Source organism: Elephas maximus, chromosome 15 (assembly GCF_024166365.1).
Source record: "Elephas maximus indicus isolate mEleMax1 chromosome 15, mEleMax1 primary haplotype, whole genome shotgun sequence".
In the NCBI taxonomy this organism is placed as follows: domain Eukaryota; kingdom Metazoa; phylum Chordata; class Mammalia; order Proboscidea; family Elephantidae; genus Elephas; species Elephas maximus.
The window spans coordinates 81,009,936-81,029,770 of record NC_064833.1 but is presented as its reverse complement, the minus strand read 5'-3'; the positions used below and the strand labels follow the sequence as shown (position 1 = coordinate 81,029,770).

The following is a 19,835-nucleotide window of genomic DNA, read 5'->3' as shown; positions in this document are numbered from 1 at the left end:
AAATTACCACACAGGTATCTACAATAAGCAGCTAACACAGCTAGTCAATGATATCTCTTTTTCCGCTTCATAACAATCACTTACCATCAGCAAAACATGCACGTACCGTATTTGTTAAGGCAAGTAACATTTGCTGTTATAACAAACAAGCTTCAAATCTTAACGGCTTAACATCATTAAAGTTTCTCTCTCATTCACAAGCATTGCTAGTGGATGGGGAAGACTTTCTACATGATCATCTAGGCACCCAGGTCCTTCCATTTTTTGGCTCAACCTCCCTCCCATTCAGCCAATCAAAGTGGTGAGGGTAAGAGAAAGGAGGTTTGCATGTGGGAAGGCTTTAACGGGCCAAACCTGGAAGAGACATACATTATTTCTGGCCTTATTCTTTGGCCAGTACTCAGCCACACGGCCACACCCAACTGCAAGGGAGACTGGAAAATGTGGGCTACCTCTGGGCCCAAGAGGAAAAGAAGCAGAATTTGAAAAACACATGGTTCTCTCTGCCAAACATATTTTGGTCTTCTAAACTCCCTGTCCTGTAACTTCCTCTGCCTAGAGGACCCTTTCCCCTTCATGCACTTATGTCCTGAGCAAATTTTCACCCATCCTTGGCAGCTGAACTCCCGTATCACCCACTCTGGGAAGGCTTCCCTGATGTGCTCATCCCAACCCCCAGTTTAGATTTGGCTCTCCTTCTCTTGATTCCTTCCCAATCTGAAATATCCTCTATTATTGAATTACATGACTTGTACTAACTTTTACTATCTAATTTTGGACAGTGCATATTTGTGATTTGATAAATATTTGTTAAACTACTGGAAGACTGGAGTGATATCAGATGTTGTTACACCTGGCTCCTCAATGCCAACCCCCAATTTACCACTCCCCCTCCTTCCCTTGTGGTGCAGAGTATACTTCCTGACCTCACTGACCTTGGTCTTGCCCATGTGACTTGCTTTTGACAATGGCATATGGGCAGAAGTGAGAGAGGGTCCATTCCAAACAGGGGTGTTAACAGTCATTAGAGGTTGTCATTCATCTTAGGCGCCTGTTATCCACCATGAACAGAGCCAGCCCTAGGGGGTTGCTATTCCTCTAGTCTGTGTTCTAGAATGAGAGATACATGGAGCAGACCTAAACCCAAGTCCTGCCTGTCCAAGTCCTGCTGAGCCACAGCAAACTTGCAAACCTGTGAGCAAGAGAAAAGCATTCGTAAGCCACTGAGATTTTATGACAGTGCTTGTTACTTAGCACTTCTGAAGCCAAAGCTAGTAAATCTTTCTACCCTGGTTATTTTATCTTCAGGCAGAGTGAGGCCTAGAAATCTGTATTTTCAAAAAGCCCTTAAGATGATGTGGCTGTTCAATCAGCCATTCTTGGCAACTATTATATATACTAGTCTCCTACTCAACAGCACAAAGCCTAATAATACTCAAGCCCATGGAATGGATCATCTGTAAAGTCTGTTGTCAGCCATCTCCCAAACCACATGGCAGGGAATATGATCTCAGTTAGAGTCCAGGAAATTCTCAATTGAAAGTTGAAAATGAGCCCATCCACGGTAGGGAATTTGGGAGGCAGACCTGTCCCTTTCCAATCTAACATGGGCAGTGCCACCACACCAGCCCATGCAAGACGCCAGCTGGTGAATTTTGCCTGATTTTTACTTTCAACTTGAATTTATTGCTGTAACACAGTATTAAAATGGGCAAGATTATCAATCTTTTATGATGAGCTTATTCGCTCTAGTCATCAGAAAACGTAATTTAAAGGTAAAATAGTATGTTCTGCATACAGTCTGTAGCAATAGGATAAGTGATTAACTATGAATAGCATAATCACTATCTTGTATGTCTGTAAGGTTTTTTTGTTTGCCTTGTTTTTCCTATGTGTTTGGCATGTAGGATGTTACCGTTTGCCCATTTCTGTAGACGGTCTAGTGAGCTTTTTTCATTGGAGATCATTACGGGAAAATAATGATGCAGGACATAGAAACAGACTTGGCAGAACCCACCAACATCAGAGGAGAAATATGGACTGGACTAACACAGAAGGACTCAGTTCTTCTAGTCATCTCTTCCTAAGAGTGTTTCCTAATCCTGAGGGAAGAGGAAATGGGAAAGTCATAACAGCACTCCCACTGTGTAAAATCTCCAGTATGTAGTATATTGTGATGCTTGGGTTTAAAAAAAAAAGGCATTGTCACTGAGTCAATTCTGATTCATAGCGATCCTATAGGACAGAATAGAGCTGCCACATAGGTTTTCCAAGGAGCAGCTGGTGGATTCGAACTGCTGACCTTTTGGTTGGCAGTCAAACTCTTAATCACTGCACCATAAATTGTGGGCAATTCTGATCCCATATTGTGGGTTCAGTCACGACCAGCTTATCTTTTTGCTATCTTTATAAACTCTAGATTTAAGAATATTTCAAGTTGATATCATATATAAAAAATGGGTTAGAATCTTACTGATTATTTTATTCAAGATCTTTGTACCAAGAATGGATGGACAGATGAGGTGAGAATAACTTTGTCTTTCTTAGTTTGAGTTTTATGGAAGCAGACACTGAGGCTAAGATTTTAATACACATACTTTATTTGGGAGATGACCCCTAAAAACCTCAGTTGAGGAATGAAGAACTAGAATTAGTAAGAAAAGAGCCAACAAAGAATGGATTATCATATACATTACTACTATGGAGAACCAAATCTTAAGCCACATGGGGAACTCTGGAAATGGTATAGAATATTCCCTTTAGAAGTAGCCCTGGTGGCCCAATGGTTAAACACTTGGCTGCTAACTGAGAAGGTTGGCAGTTCAAACCTACAAGCTGCTCCTTGGGAGAAAAGGCCTGGTGATCTGCTCCAGCAAAGATTACAGCCTAGGAAACGCTTTGGGACAGTACTACTCTGTCATATAGGGTTGCTATGAGTTGGAATGAACTCAGTGGTATACAACAACATACCTTTAGAGTTACCTTCTTCAAGGGACAAGGGAGGTGAGGTATCGCTATATTAACTTCTATCGATCATTGTTTGAGAGTTGCTCCTAAGAGGTGTTAATTCTCTAAGAGTTCAGCCTGCCCTGCATGTGAAATACAGATGCTGCCAGGTGGATCTTCTACTGTGTGCAATGAAATGGTAAGGACGGAGGATACATCCTGGGCATCTGCTACAAAGCCTTATGGATGTTATTTTAACAATGCTCTTTGTAGTCTGGTGTGCTGCTTGTGAACATTACTTCTGTCTGTTTCCTACCCTGTCCAGCACCAATGATTCAGCCAACACACTTGTGTACAAGGTTTATAATTTAAAAAATTGGATTTCTGTGCCTTTCACTTTTTATTTTAGTTAATTATTTTAAGCTATGACTTTTTTTATGACTTAGATTAAAAACTGAACCATATTTACAATTATTTTCAAAATCCATCAGTTCCTCAGCACTGTGGAGTATATGCACACTAAGGAAAATGTATTAGGTAACTCAAAGATGTCCTTGGGTGGGGCAAACAGTTAATGTACTCAGCTGCTACCTGGAAGGTTGGAAGTTCGAGTCCACCCAGAGGCACCTCAGCAGAAAAGGCAGCCATTAAAAACCGTATGGAACACAGGTCTACTCTGACACACACAGGGTTTCCATGAGTTGAAATCGACTCGATGGCAACTGGTAAACCCAAAGAAGACGCTGTCCAGTAAAACGCATTCCCCCGTGGTGAGCCATTTCTCTTCCAAGCGAGACCCCAGCCTCTCTGAGGGAATATTTGCGATCTCGTAAATGCAAAGGAAAACTATCGCATCTGGACTTGGATGCCGCTTTGAATTTTCAAAACTGTTTCATAATACCACAGTGTTTTTTGTTGTTGTTGTTGTTTGTTTTGTTTGTTACACAAATGACTACTCTTTGTCTGGAGCCCTGGTGGTACAGTGATTAAGCATCCAGCTGCTAACCAAAAGGTCAACAGTTTGAATCTACCAGGCGTTCCACGGAAACTTTATAGGGCAGTTCTACTCCGTCCTGTTAGGTCACTGTGAGTCAGAATCGACTCCAAGGCAATGGTTTTTTTTTTTTTTTTTTTTTTTTACTCAGTGTCTTGTTACCTATTTCACTTTCATATTATCCCATTTAAGACTGTAGAGGGAAATCATATGATTGTACTGTCTGTAACGGTTGTTTAAAGATTCTCTGGATTTCCTGACTAAAAATGGATGGGAAAGCCAACAGCATGTTCATTTTTTAATAATTTTTATTGTGCTTTAAGTGAAAGTTTACGAATCAAGTCAGTATCTCACACAAAAACCCATATACACCTTGCTACACATTCCCAATTACTCTCCCCCTAATGAGACAGCCCGCTCCCTCCCTCCACTCTTTTCGTGTCCATTTCGCCAGCCTCTAACCCCCTCCACCCTCTCATCTCCCCTCCAGGCAGGAGATGCCAACACGGACTCAAGTGGCCACCTGATCCAAGAAGCTCACTCCTCTCCAGCATCCCTCTCCAACCCATTGTCCAGTCCAATCCCTGTCTGAAGAGTTGGCTTTGGGAATGGTTCCTGTCCTGGGCCAACAGAAGGTCTGGGGGCCATGACCACCGGGGTCCCTCTAGTTTCAATCAGACACTTAAGTCTGGTCTTATGAGAATTTGGGGTCTGCATCCCACTGCTCTCTTGCTCCCTCAGGGGCTCTCTGTTGTGTTTCCTGTCAGGGCAGTCATCAGTTGTAGCCAGGCACCATCTAGTTCTTAGGGCCTCAGGATGATGTAGTCTCTGGTCCATGTGGCTCTTTCTGTCTCTTGGGCTCGTAATTACCTTGTGTCCTTGGTGTTCTTCATTCTCCTTTGATCCAGGTGGGTTGAGACCAATTGATGCATCTCAGATGGCTGCTTGCTAGCGTTTAAGACCCCAGACGCCACTCTTCAAAGTGGGGTGCAGAATGTTTTCTTACTAGATTTTATTATGCCAATTGACTTAGATGTCCCCTGAAACCATGGTCCCCAAACCCCTGTCCCTTCTACACTGGCCTTCAAAGCATTCAGTTTATTCAGGAAACTTCTTTGCTTTTGGTTTAGTCAAATTGTGCTGACCTCCCCTGTAGTGTGTGCTGTCTTTCCCTTCACCTAAAGTAGTTCTTATCTGTTATCCAATTAGTGAATGCCCCTCTTCCACCCTCCCTCCCTCCTCTCATAACCATAAAAGAATGTTTTCTTCTCAGTTTAAACTATTTCTCAAATTCTTGTAATAGTGGTCTTATGAAATATTTGTCCTTTTGCAACTGACTAATTTCACTCAGCATAATGCCTTCCAGGTTCCTCCATGTTATGAAATGTTTCACAGATTCCTCACTGTTCTTTACCAACGCATAGTATTCCATCCTGTGAATATACCATAATTTATTTATCCATTCATCCATTAATGGGCACCTTGGTTGCTTCCATGTTTTTGCTATTGTAAACAGAGCTGCAATAAACATGGGTGTGCATATATCTGTTCGTGTAAATGCTCTTATTTCTCTAGGATATATTCCAAGGAGTGGGATTGCTGGATCATATGGTAGTTCTATTTCTAGCTTTTTAAGGAAGCGCCAAATCAATTTCCAAAGTGGCTGTACCATTTGACATTCCCACCAGCACTGTAGAAGTGTTTTAATCTCTCCACAGCCTTTCCAACATTTATGATTTTGTGTTTTTTGGATTAATGCCAGCCTTGTTGGAGTGAGATGAAATCTCATTGTAGTTTTGATCTACATTTCTTTAATGGCTAATAATTGTGAACATTTCCTCATATATCTAATAGCTACCTGAATGTCTTCTTTAGTGAAGTGACTATTCATATCTTTTGCCCATTTTTTAATGGGGTTATTTGTCTTTTTGCAGTTGAGTTTTTGCAGTATCATGTAGATTTTAGAGATCAGGTGCTGATCAGAAATGTCATAGCTAAAAACTTTTTCCCAGTCTGTAGGTAGTCTTTTTATTCTTTTGGTGAAGTCTTTGGATGAGCATAGGTGTTTGCTTTTTAGGAGCTCCCAGTTATCTAGTTTTTCTTCTACATTCTTTATAATGTTTTGTATACTGTTTATGCCATGTATTAGGGCTCCTCACATTGTCCCTATTTTTTCTTCCATGATCTTTATCTTTTAGATTTTATATTTAGGTCTTTGATCCATATTGAGTTAGTTTTTGTGCATGGAGTGAGGTATAGGTCTCATTTCATTTTTTTGCAGATGGATATCCAGTTATGCCAGCACCATTTGTTAAGAAGACTGTCTTTTCCCGATTTAACTTCTTTTGGGCCTTTGTCAAATATCAACTAATCAAATGTGGTTGGATTTGTCTCTGGATTCTCAATTCTGTTCCATTGGTCCATGTATCTGTTGTTGTACCAGTACCAGGCTGTTTTGACTACTGTGGCGGTATAATAGGCTTTAAAATCAGGTAAAGTAAGGCCTCTCACTTTGTTCTTCTTTCTCAGTAATGCCTTTTTTATCCGAGGCCTCTTTCCCTTCCATATGAAGTTGGTGATTTGTTTCTCCATCTCATTAAAGAATGTCGTTGGGATTTAGATCGGAATTGCATGAAATCTATAGATCGCTTTTGGTAGAAGAGACATTTTTATAATGTTAGGTCTTCGTATCCATGAGCAAGGTATGTTCTTCCACTTATGTAAGTCTTTTGGTTTCTTGCAGAAGCGTATTGTAGTTTTCTTTGTATAAGTCTTTTGCATCTCTGGTACGATTTATTCCTAAGTATTTTATCTCCTTGGGGGCTATTGTAAATGGCATTGATTTGGTGATTTCCTCTTCAATGTTCTTTTTGTTGGTGTAGAGGGATCCAACTGATTTTTGTTTGTTTATCTTGTATCCTGATACTCTGCTGAACTATTCTATTAGTTTCAGTAGTTTTCTGGAGGATTCCTTAGGGTTTTCTGTGTATAAGATCATGTCATCTGCAAATAGAGATACTTTGACTTCTTCCTTGCCAATCTGGATGCCCTTTATTTCTTTATCTAGCCTAATTGCTCTGGCTAGGACTTCCAGCACAATGTTGAATAAGAGTGGTGCTAAAGGGCATTTTTTTTTTTTTAAAGGGCATTCTTGTCTGGTTCCCCACCTCAATAGGAATATTTTCGGGCTCTCTCCATTTAGGGTGATGTTTGCTGTTGGCTTTGTATAAAGGCCCTTTATTATGTTGAGGAATTTTCCTTCTATTCCTATTTTGCTGAGAGTTTTTATCATGAATGAGTGTTGAACTTTGTCAAATGCCTTTTCTGCATCAATTGATAAAATCATGTGACTCTTGTCTTTTGTTTTATATATGTGGTTGATTACATTAATTGTTTTTCTGATGGGTTTTTGTTGGGTAATGTTGAACCATCCCTGCATACCTGGTATGAATCCCACTTGGTCATGGTGAATTATTTTTTTGATATGTTGTTGAATTCTATTAGCTAGAATTTTGTTGAGGATTTTCGCATCTACATTCATGAGGGATATAGGTCTATAATTTTCTTGTGGTGTCTTTACCTGGTTTTGGTATCAGGGATATGGTGGCTTCATAGAATGAGTTGGGTAGTATTCCATCCTTTTCTATGCTCTGAAATACCTTTAGTAGTAGTGGTGTTAACTCTTCTCTGAAAGTTTGGTAGAACTCTGCAGTGAAGCCATCTGGACCAGGGCTTTTTTTTGGGGGGGGGGGGAGAGTTTTTTGATTACCTTTTCAATCTCTTCTTTTGTTATGGGTCTATTTAGTTGTTCTACCTCTGTTTGTGTTAGTTTAGGTAGGTGTGTTTCTAGGAATTCATCCATTTCTTCTAGGTTTTTATATTTGTTTGACTACTTTTTCATAGTAATCTGATGTGATTCTTTTAATTTCAGTTGGGTCTGTTGTAATATCGCCCATCTCATTTCTTATCTGGGTTATTTGCTTCCTCTCCTGTTTTTCTATTGTCAGTTTGGCCAGTGGTTTATCAATTTTGTTGACTTTTTCAAAAAAATCAGCTTTTGGTTTTGTTAATTCTTTCAATTGTTTTTCTGTTTTCTATTTCATTTAGTTCAGCTCTAATTTTTATGATTTGTTTTCTTCTGGTGCCTGTGGGTTTCTTTTGTTGCTCTCTTTCCATTTGTTCAAGTTGTAGGGATAATTCTTTGATTTTGTCCCTTTCTTCTTTTTGGATGTGTGAATTTATTGATATAAGTTGGCCTCTGAGCACCACTTTTCCTGTGTCCCAAAGGTTCTGATAGGAAGTGTTTTCTTTCTCATTGGATTCTCTGAATTTCTTTATTTCATCCTTAATGTCTTCTATGATCCAGGCTTTTTTGAGCAGGAAATTGTTCAGTTTCCAAGTGTTTGATTTCTTTTCTCTGCTTTTCCTGTTATTGATTTCCACTTTCATGGCCTTATGGTCAGAGAAGATGCTTTGTAATATTTCAGTGTTTTGGATTCTGCTAAGGCTTGCTTTATGACCTAATACGTGGTCTATTCTAGAGAATGTTCCATGTGCACTAGAAAAGAAAGTATACTTGGTTGCTGTTGCGTGCAGTGTTCTGTATATGTCTACAAGGTCAAGTTGTTTGATTGTGGCATTTAGGTCTTCCATGTCTTTATTGAGCTTCTTTCTGGATGTCCTGTCCTTCACCAAAAGTGGTGTGTTGAAGTTTCCTACTATTATTGTGTAGCTATCTCACTTTTCAATGCTGATAGAGTTTGTGTTATGTATCTCGCAGCCCTGTCATTGGGTGCATAAATATTTAATATCGTTGTATCGTCTTGGTGTATTGTCCCTTTAATGATTATATAGTGTCCTTTCTTATCCTTTCTGATGGATTTAACTTGAAAGTCTATTTTGTCAGAAATTAATATTGCCACTCCTGCTCTTTTTTGATTGTTGTTTGCTTGATATATTTTTTTCCATCCTTTGAGTTTTAGTTTGTTTTTGTCTCTAAGTCTAAGGTATGTCTGTTGTAGGCGCATATAGACAGGTCTATCATGTTGATTTTGAGTTGTAATCTTGCTTCACTGATTTTAAAAATAAAGCAAATTATATACTTACACATATTGGTACAATTATTTCTAATTTTACTTGTATTTCAAAACATCATGGACATATAAAAATCCATCACTCACACATTTCTGAAAAACAGCTGACATGCTCTTGGGCTGAGTTAATGACCTTGGAATTAGGTTTCATGTTTCTGCAGGCCACCTGTTCAGTACTGCATTTGCCGCTGTGCATGTTTAACTTCTTTATATGATTCTTTCTTTTTTAACTATGTATTTTTAAATAATCTCAGACTTACACAAAAGCTGCAAAAGTAAAACAGAGAAACCCATATACTCAGCTTCCTTCATATTAACTTCCTAGATACCATCATACAATGTCACTGATTCTTGGACCAGACAACTGAGAAGAAATCTGCTCTGGCTGCAAAGGCTCATTGTCTTGTAGAGACACTCTCTCCACATGTGGTGCAGCAATGCCTCCTGGGGCTTAAACAAAACAGAACAAAAGGAGGGAAGAGCGAAGAATAGCACAGCGCATTTTAAGGGCAGTGATATTGTAATGGGGGAAACAGGACATTACGCATCTGTCAAGACACATGTTGCTGCTGTTGGGTGCCAGTGAAGTGATTCTGACTCACAGCAAGCCCGTGTGATGGGGCGGAACTGCCCCAGAGGGTTTGTAGGCTGTGATCTTTACAGGAGCAGACAGCCAGGTCTTTGTCCTGCAGAGCCACTGAGTGGGTTTGAACCTCCAACCTCTCAGTTAACAGCGGAAAGCTTTATCATTGCAACACCAGGGCTCTAGAAGTGTATAATACAAAAAGAGAACACTAGTGTAAACTTGAGTTAATAATAAAGTGTCACCATTGGTTAATTAATCGTAACAAATGTAATATGTTGATAACAGAAGAAACTGAATACAGGGGGAAGGGGTTAGAAGGAAACCCTCTGTACTTTCTGCACAATTTTTCTGTAACTTAAAACTGCCTCCAAAAATAAAGTATATTTTAAAAAAAATCTTCTCTTTACTTTGAAGCACTTAAGCATAATCTAATGGATGAATGAATGAATGAGTTGGGTGGCACCAGGATCACTAAGACTTTCTGGTAGTGTTTTCTCTTCCTTTGTTACTGCCATTTTTTAGGGATCTATTGAAGACTCTATGCGCATGAGTTTGATCTTCTGGAATCCTGAAGAAAGCACAGGTACAGAATAACATTTTCATGGTAGTAAGGAAAGGCTTGTGTCACCTATATGAGGACTCCAAAGCTTGACTTGAACATCATATAGTACTATGCATGCAATAATGTTTGTTGCGTACACATTTCCAGTGGTTGTCAGTGCTTAGCTGTAAATTAGGTGGTGAGAAATATCTGATTGTCCGTGTTAGTTGGGGTTGCTCAGTGTGTGTCATTAGAAAATGCATATCATTGGAATAGTAATTATGAGGATAGTAACAAGAACCACATTATAAGACCACTGAAGAGTGAGATGGAGTTCATATTTATTGAGGTTTGTTTTAACCCAAAGAGGCATGAAAGAGATGTTGCTTAGCTGTCCCTTTCAAATTTCAAAAATAAGCTATCAATAACATTGCTTGAATCAAAATATAACAAAGCAATTTTCTTTACAATTCCTCTTTTGGTAATTCTCCCACCTCCCTGGCTTTCCAATGTCCTTAAAAATTACCCCCATCACATATCCATCCCCACTTCTTTCTTGCCTTACCTTTCAATGAAACAGCCTCTTTCTTTCTTCTTTAATGCTAAGATGTAAAGTGTTTTACCAGCAAGAAGTATTACTCAGGGAGTAAGAAAATGCAGAAAATATAACTGTCACCCCCTCCTCCTTAAACCATCTTGGACATCCACTGCTGACCATAACAAATGAACTGATTCTAACTAGAAGGGTGGTCTCTATAAAAACATGGGCCAATGTGGTGTTTCCAAATTTTGCCCCAGTGTAAACATTATCTTTGTTACAACTGAGAAAGCATACTATTACTGCGATGTCCGATGTCCGTTTGACAACCATAAAGTTAAGCTAGTGGCACAGGAGGTGGTGTTGTTATGTGCCACGGAGTTGATTTTGACTCATAGCAACACCATGTGACAGAGTAGAACTGCCTCATAGTGTTTCCTTGGCTGTAATCTTTACAAAAGCAGATCACCAGGTCTTTCTCTCTCTGATCTGCTGGGTGGGTTCAAACTGCCAACTTTTCAGTTAGCACACAAGCACTTAACTATTGCACCACTGAGGCGTATTAGATTATAATTTGCTTGCTTGTTCTAAGACGTCCCCAGGGAGCAGGGCTATAAAAAGTGGACAGCACAGAGAAAGCAAACATTCAGTGGCATACTGAGGAATTTTCCTGATGAGTATAGAAGAGGGCTTGGCCAGGCTGTAAACCATTCCACTCAAACAAAAAAGCCACATTAAACACACTCACAAAAAAGTACAATAATGAAGAAGGAACTTTACTCCTTCAAGCTGGTGTCCCAAATCCTTGCAATTCCAAAGTGCTGGGAAGCCTGAAAGGGTGGGATTCTAGGAACTACTTGCATTTCCAGGTTTGGCCTCTAGGAGTGCTCTGCTCCACCCAGATATCTTCCTCTTGGAACAGACAATTCATTCCTTCCTCAACCTTAAGGGAGACAGGACTGGAGTTTCTTAGTTTCTCAAAAGAAATTTTACCAAAAAACTAAAAAAGAAGAGAAAAGAAAAATGCCAAAACAAGCCAGTACATGGATATGAATGCCATTAAGGTGTAAAACCAAAACCAAACCCGTTGCCGTTGAGTCGATTCTGACTCATAGTGACCCTATAGGACAGAGTAGAACTGCTCCATATGGTTTTCAAGGAGTGGCTCAAGGATTTGAACTGCTGACCTTTTGGTTAGCAGCCAAATGCTTAACCACTGTGCCATATTCAATACTTACTACATTCGGTATGTTTGTGTGTATATATTTAATACTATTTATGAAGTGAAAATTATACTAAAATTTCTTTTCATTCAACAAATACTGAGTTTTATTACTGCTATAAGCACTGGGGAAACTCATGTATTTGAGTGAGGGGAGACAAGCAATAAAAAAAAATGAACAAATGTAAGTTTTAAAGAAAACCAAAATAGAGTCACTGTAGTGTTACTTCAGATAGGGAGCCCAGAAAAGGCCTCTAGGGATGTGGCATGTGGCTGAGACCTACAAGAGACAAGAGGGCCAGCTCTACATAAATGGTGGATAAATAGCAAATGCAAAGGCTTTATGGTATAGGTGTAGTCCTAGGAGGCAGGTCAAATCACCATGCCCAGTTTTCATAACAGGGCTCACAGGGAAATGAACTCACCTGTCCGAGATTCTACAGTCAGGAAGAGGCATAACCAACCAGACACCTGTTTGTTCTACTTTGGCTTTCATGCCCTCCACTCCAAACTCCTCTGCAGACTCCCGTTTCCACTCCTGTATAATTCACTGCTCTCTCGTCATCTCTTTTCCTAACCTGCACGGGAAGAGAGAACTTCATCACAGCCTTTGGAACCAAGCTCTTTCAGAGAAGGTTCTACTTCACGCTTATTCTCTCCCCACCCCCATCTCCAAACCCTTGAGGGGAGGGGCTAGTAATTATTTACCTTTGCAAACCTAGCAACTAGCACAACTTGTTACATAACAAACAATTAAGAAATTAATCAACCAAGAAATATCTGAGAGGGATGGAGGAAGGGAGCAAAGAAGGAAAGAAGGGTATAGAAGCTCAGGATGCAGCTCAAATTCAGAAATGGGAAGAGTGATAAGTCTAATTCCCTAGGCTTATTACTAGATTTGCGTTATCTTTACTTATTCTCCTTCCCACCCTTTGAAAGCCAAATTCTGTTTCAACAGTCTTAAATTATACAAGGGTCTTAAATGCTAGCAAGCGGCCATTTCAGATGCATCAATTGGTCTCAATCCACCTGGATCAAAGGAGAATGAAGAACATCAAGGACACAAGGTAATTACGAGCTCAAGCAACAGAAAGGGCCACATAAACCAGGGACTACATGAGCATGAGACCAGAAGAAATAGATGGTGCCCGGCTACAACTGATGACTGCCCTGACAGGGAACACAACAGAGAACCTCTGAGGGAGCAGGAGAGCAGTGGGATGCAGACCTCAAATTCTTGTAAAAAGACCAGACTTAATGTTCTGACTGAGACTAGAAGGACCCCGGTGGTCATGGCCCCCAGACCTTCTGTTGGCCCAGGACAGGAACCATTCCCAAAGCCAACTCTTCAGACAGAGATTGGACCGGACAATGGGTTGGAGGGGGATGCTGGTGAGGAGTGAGCTTCTTGGATCAGGTGGACACTTGAGACTATGTTGGCATCTCCTGCCTGGAGGGGAGATGAGAGGGTGGAGGGGGTTAGAAGCTTGCAAAATGGACACGAAAAGAGAGAGTGGAGGGAGAAAGCGGGCTGTCTCATTAGGGGGAGAGCAATTAGGAGTATGTAGGCAGGTGTATATAAGTTTTTGTGTGAGAGACTGACTTGATTTGTAAAATTTCACTTAAAGTGCAATAAAATTAAAAAAAAAATAAATAACCTGTCCACAAATGCTCAGAGCAGCTTTCTTCACAATAACCAAATATATATTATACAAGGAAGAAACTCCAAACTGATTAATAGCAGATGGGCAGTGGGGAAGGCGAGGGGCAGAAGGAGCCTCTTGGTCACACCTCACGGGGAACCTGCTCTAGAAACCGGCTCAGCAGATAACTTCCCTGTGGATAACCGTTACTGGTTTCCTAAGTGTCAGCGTGGCGTAGAGCTCGAGAGACAGATTACCTGGCTTTGCATTCCTGTCCCTCCACTTAGTGGTTATGGGACTCCCTGTCCTCCATTTCCACATATTTTCAGTGTGAAGATGCTCACAAATCAGCTGCTGTCACGTTGATTCAGACTTACGGTGGCTCTCTGTGTGTCACAATAGAACTGTGCTCTATAAGGTTTTCAAAGGCTGTTTTTTTTGGAAGTAGATCATCAGGGCTTTCTTCCAAGGTGCCTCTGGGTGGACTTGAACCATAAACCTTTCAGTTAGCAACTGAGCAGATTAACTGTTGCACCACCCAAGGACTCTGCAGGTGCTCACAGCACCCACCTTGTAGGGTTGTTGAGAGGACTGAATGACTGAACACATGTAAGACACCCAGACTAGTGCTGGGCACATGACAAGGGCCCAGAGCACTTCAGCTGCTAATTAGGTACTTCCTAAATAAATAAGGAAAACCATGAAAAATATATTGGCATAAGCATACAAATCAGAGCAAATTATCAATATCTTTATTATTGTTGTCATCACTCATCGCCATCTCTGGAGATGAAAAGGCTACAATAACTTATGGAAGTGATAGGTGGAAGAGTTACTCATGTCCTCTCACTCTTCAGCTGTCTTCTCTGACAGCTTTCAGAAGGAGGCCTGGCCTGAGACTTTTTGCAGTGTCCTTTCTATATGCTAAATTATTTTTTCATCTGGGTCCATTTTTTACTCCCTAATAAAAAAAAAATAGTGATGGGTATATGTATATGTAAGAGAGGCAAGACCTCACAACCCTTGATCATGGATGTTTGACAGGTTGAGTTAAAAAATAAAAAAGGCTTCTGGCTCCATTTCTCCCTTCTCTTCCAAGATCAGGGGCAGAATTGGAACCTAAACAATGAATATTCTTGAACCCAAATCCTGAGCTTATTCATGTATCTCTACCAGGATTTCAAAGAAATCCTGTAGAGATTTTTCAGAGAGCTAGAAATGTCCTAAGTTATAAACCCAGGCCGGGAAGGAACATTTCAGAATAAAGAGCCAATTAATTGCAAAAGAAATAAAAACAGAACTCTCTAGAATGCCGAATGGCTTGGGCAGAGTTTCAACGTCTGAAGCCAATGTTTTAAAAACGCCAAGATCGTTTTCCTTTTCTTATCAGCCTCCTACCAAGGACCCAGGAGGGCAACAAGGGATTAGAAACAGTGTTTCAGGGCCAAGTACCCAAGAAAGCCTCTTCTCAAACAATTGGCCGCGAGGCTTTTTCCCTGCCATTCTGGCGTGGTCTTGAGCTACTTGCGCAGTTCCAGCAAGTACAACAAATGTGCACATGAAATCTGCCTTTGAGCCCTGATGAGATTCAATGTTCTGCAGCACTCCTCCCCTCTATTTTAATAAAAAAAAAAATAGGAGGGAGAAATCAAGAAAGTCTCCTTGGGATCCATGGGGAGTTAGTCTTGGGCCTTCACCATCGGGACTCCGGTCCCATTTCCAAGCCCTTAAACAGTTTTTTTCCTCTCTGGGAAGAATCATATTTATTATCATCCCAGAAACATTACTTATTCCTAGAAAGGGCCACGCATGCTCTCGCTTCTGGCCTTGTTTCTCTCGGGACTGGAGAGGAGTCCTGGAGCCTTTTAGTTGAGAATCCTGGCTAGGTCTCCCCGCAGCGTCGGGGCTGGTGCCTGCGCTCGGGGCCCAGCGCGTTCCTTCGCCGCCGCAGCGCCTCAGCCCATCACAACTCCGCCTAACTTTCCCTCCCCGACTCCAGAGGAGCGCCCTCCGTGAAACCGTCTGCTGCAGGCGGGAGCGACCCAGACCCGCAGGGCCCTGGGCTGAGCTCCCGGCGGGACAGATTGGTCCGCGCAGCGCCTGCCGCCCCCGCTCCCGGAGCCCTCGGTCCCCGAGCTTCCCCGCCTGCCGCGCACTCAGCCCCGCAGGTCCGGAGCTCGGCCCGCCGCTCCGCCACACTCGCCCACCCTCGGCTTCTCGCTTCTGGCCCGGCCTCCCCGGACACCCAGCCGTCCAGCTCCCACCCTCTCCACCGCCGGAGCCGCTCAACTTCGACCCTGCTCCCCCCTACCAGCCCCCAGCAGAAACCCGGGCAAGAAAGCCCAGCGAGGTCTCCTCAGTTACACCCGTCACCGCGGGTCTCCGTCACCACCCGCAGCTCCAGCTCACATTCACATTCATTCTCATTCCCTCCCTCGCTCCCTCTCCCCTCAGACTCCTAACAAGACAGGCCGATCCTCCCGAGGCACTCCTTCTCATTCATCCCTCCCACCACACACACACATTCACACACGCGCGCACGCACACACACACACACGCGCACACGCACCCCAGCCCAGACAGCCCACTCCACTTTCCAGACGCCCACCTCCCACACACTCCCCTCCCTTAAACACTCACCCACTCACCATCTGCAGCCTCCCTTCCGCGCCCCGCCCCGCCCGCCCCGCTCCCCCTCCCCAAGAAGCCGACTTGCACAGTGGGAGCCAGGGACCCCCGCCAGCCGGTCGCTCGGGTCGCGCGCGCCGCACTGACCTCAGCCCGCCCGGCCGGCGAACTAACAAAGGAGACGCGCGAGCCCCGACCCTCCAGCCGCGAGCCGCGGCCGCGGGGGCGCCGAGCCTGGTCCGGGCCGGCCGGGGAGCGCCGGCGGGGCTGCTCCGGACTCGCGAGGGAGGCGGTGGCGCAGCGGAAGGACGCCGGTCTCCCATCGCGCGCGCCGCTCGGACGCCGCCAGCACCATGGGCTGCTGCACTGGGCGCTGCTCGCTCATCTGCCTCTGCGCGCTGCAGCTGGTGAGTGCCCCGCGCGCCCCCGCCACGGGAGCTCCTCTCCCAGGAGACCCCCACCCCGCGACCGACCTCCCGGGCTATCTCCGCGGAAGCGCAGCCTGTGGCTCGGGAAGAGGCGGGCGGCTGAACTGGCCGCTCACTCCGGCCCCCAGCATCCCACCGCCCCAGCTCATCCTCCCCGCTCCGCGGCGGGTACTCTCCCGGTTGCCCCGGCGGGAGGCGCGGTCTCTCTCTCTGCCCTACAGCACTGGGGTGCAGCGCGCCCCTGTCGGGAGTCGCTGTGTGGTCCGGGGGCGCTGGGGAAGGAATGGTTTCTCCGCCCCTTGGTTGGACACCTGGCTGTAGCAACCTCCGCATTCCTGCTGAAGTTTCACAAGGGCTTGTGGGCGCTTTCTTTTTGGGGTATATTCCAGCCACGTTGCTTAATTAGAAGGTGCGTGGGAATGCTCAGGTTCTGAGAAGGCAGAAGCAGCCTCAACTCTTTTAATTAAGAGTAAGGTGGTTCTTACCTTCAGCAGGTTGAAAGGTAGTGAGTGGTTCGGGCGCGTGGGACTCCAGGAAGTAGGTCTGGCTGTGTTTTTTTTTTTTTTTTTTTTTTTTTGAACAGAATGATTCCAGCCACTGCTCTTCCAATTCCGCTTTAGATTTTGTTGAAATGCTGCCTGTTCAGGCAGCTACAGACTGACAGCTGTCATTAGGAGAGAACAGAGTGAACCGGCCCCGCTGGCACGGTGGCTTGCCAGGGAAGTGCATGTAATGGGAAGTTATTAAGAGACCAGAGTGGAGAGAAAAAGGCCTTTCAGAGTGGAGCAAATGCCCCTCCTAACATGTGTCCCACTGGGATCTGGACTGACCCTGTGGTCTGTCCCCGGTTCACTTGAGGTCAAGGCCACAGACCTTTTGTGGTAGACTTTTGTGTGTGAGAGATTAATAGACATCTCCCCGTTGTTACACGTAAGACAGACTGTGTAGTTGCTCTGCCAGGCTTTCCTCAAAACGTTGTATTGTTTAAAAAAAAAAAAAAGTCACAAACATCTAACCAGATCTGACAAGGAGAAGGAAAAAGGTTTTCAATAAACTTTACCGAGTAATGTCAACCTTTGTAAGACTCATTAACTGAAGGATAAAATAATGATCTTTCTTTAATAGTTCTTGTTTCCATGAATGTTTTAAAAGGTTTTTTCTTTTCTCTTGCCTCAATGTTTCACTGTCCCGTAAAAACCTCACTTTAGATGTGTTCTGGATTCTTTACACATAGTTCATGTATTCATAGGTTTGAAATCAGTGCCTATTTTTCTTTAGATCCACTGGACAGTCCCTTTTTTCCTGTGTGGGGGGGGGACTTTAATTGGACATATTTCTTAGAGTTTTCTTGAAAAAAATTATTTTAAAAAATCTACTTGAATATAAATGTTGTCTTTTACTAACGAAAAAAGGCTGGAGGATTTTATAGTCACTAGTAATGGACATGATGTAGCACAGTGGTTAAGAGCTCCACTGCTAACCAAAAGGTCAGCAGCTAGAATCCACCAGCCGGTCCCTGGAAACCCAATGGGGCAGTTCTAATCTATCTTATATGAGTCAGAATCCACTTGAAGGCAATGGGTTGTTTTGTTTTTGTTTTTGTGTAAAATGGCATCTGACTTCCTCTGACTATTTCTCTGCTGGGTTTGATAATTCATTGCAGTGGCCACACAGAACTCACAGATAATACTCATAATTATGGGGTTTATTAGGGGAGTAACAGGTGACAATTTAGGATCAGAAACAACTCAGGGTACAGTTTTTCAGTCAGGACAGTTTTTTTGGCTGTGCCCAAGGGCAGGCCTCTCCTTGGCCCCTGGGCCCCTGAATCTGGCCTCCGCCCTGCTCTGTCAAGTGTTACAAAGCTCTTTAGCCCCACCAAAAAGTGCCCAGAGGCACCCCACTTAACCAGGAAGCCTCCTGCCTGAAGGCTCTCAGTTCTCTTGCTTGGTGGGTCTGCAGGCCCACTGTAACTGTCCTGCTCTGTGGTCCAGGAAGCCCACCACGCCATCTACTGCCAGTCTCCTGGTTCCCCTGACACTTTCTCTGTCACTGTTAAGAGCTATGGCTGCTAACCAAAAGGTCAGCAGTTTGAATCCACCAGGCACTCCTTAGAAACCCTCTGGGGCAGTTCTGTTCTGTCCTATAGGGTCGCTATGAGTCAGAATCAACTTGACAGCAGTGGGTTTGGTTTGTTTTTTTTTTTGGTCATTTCTCTGCTACTGCTTCTTGTTGTCTCATGCTGTCTCCAGTATTACAGCTCTCTCTCTCTGTCTCCTGGGTCTAGAAGTTTCTCATTGTGGGGACCCTGGGCCCAAAGGATGCACTCCACTCTTGGCTCCACTTTCTTGATGGTCCCTCTATGGTCTGGGATTGGCTATCTCTTAAGCCTAGCAGAATGGCAAAGCTGACCAATCCCCTCATTAGGGTTCCATACGCCTTATTTGCATGGGCCTACCCTCACGTAGGGTTCCGTGCACTTTATTTGCATTATTAGTACACTGTTCAATTCCCTTGATGGGGCACAAGCACCTTACTTGCATAGCCCACCCAAACATTTTGTCGCAGTCACAAGACCATGGCGAGAAATGCTGTATAAAAGCAAATTCATCCCATTGCATCTTGATTATGCAAGACTGTGGACAAGCACACTGGTTTGCATAATCAACAATGACAGTTGTTTCTATTTTACTTGGAAATAACATGTAAGAGTTTTTATGTGAAAGATTTATCATATAATTATGGTTTTCTTAGCTGGTATTATGAATACTTACGATGATAATGCTTTCGGGGTTCCAGCCATCAGCCTGGCATGCCTCTACTTTTCACGTCCATCTTCTTAATTGATAGAAATACAATTATTCTTCAAACCTGATTTTCAAATTCCGTCTTCTCTGTGAAGTCTTCTCTGGTGCTCCAGGTAAAATAAATCACTTCTTTTTATTTAATCTCATAACACTTTGCCTTTTGCTGTCTTATAACACATTTTGTTGTCTTTTAAATGATCTTAGGTTGTTTGCATACCATCATTAGACTGTAAGCAATCTGAGAGTTGGGGGCAAGCAGGACTTACATTTGTAAACCCTGCAAGCCTTTAGCGCTCGTATTGGGAGCTGAAACATACTTTCTGAATTTGTAACGGGTTATGACTAACATTTACAGTTTCTACAGGGTTTTTTTGCATAACCATTATTTATTTTACTCCTAAAATTATCC

At 43.2% G+C, this 19,835-nt stretch overlaps 2 protein-coding genes across 2 annotated transcripts in view; one reads left to right on the top strand and one right to left on the bottom strand.

Moving 5' to 3' along the window:
* Window positions 1-16,952, bottom strand: part of LOC126058683 (basic salivary proline-rich protein 4-like) — a 34,458-nt gene extending 17,506 nt beyond the window's left edge. Inside the window, exon 1 of the mRNA XM_049853903.1 lies at window positions 16,339-16,952. Within this exon, the coding sequence (XP_049709860.1) occupies window positions 16,339-16,952 (614 nt within the window). The remainder of the gene's footprint in view (window positions 1-16,338) is intronic.
* The window catches only part of NKAIN3 (sodium/potassium transporting ATPase interacting 3), an 852,054-nt gene continuing 848,515 nt past the window's right edge, over window positions 16,297-19,835 (top strand). Inside the window, exon 1 of the mRNA XM_049853728.1 lies at window positions 16,297-16,598. Within this exon, the coding sequence (XP_049709685.1) occupies window positions 16,545-16,598 (54 nt within the window). The 5' untranslated portion in view covers window positions 16,297-16,544. The remainder of the gene's footprint in view (window positions 16,599-19,835) is intronic.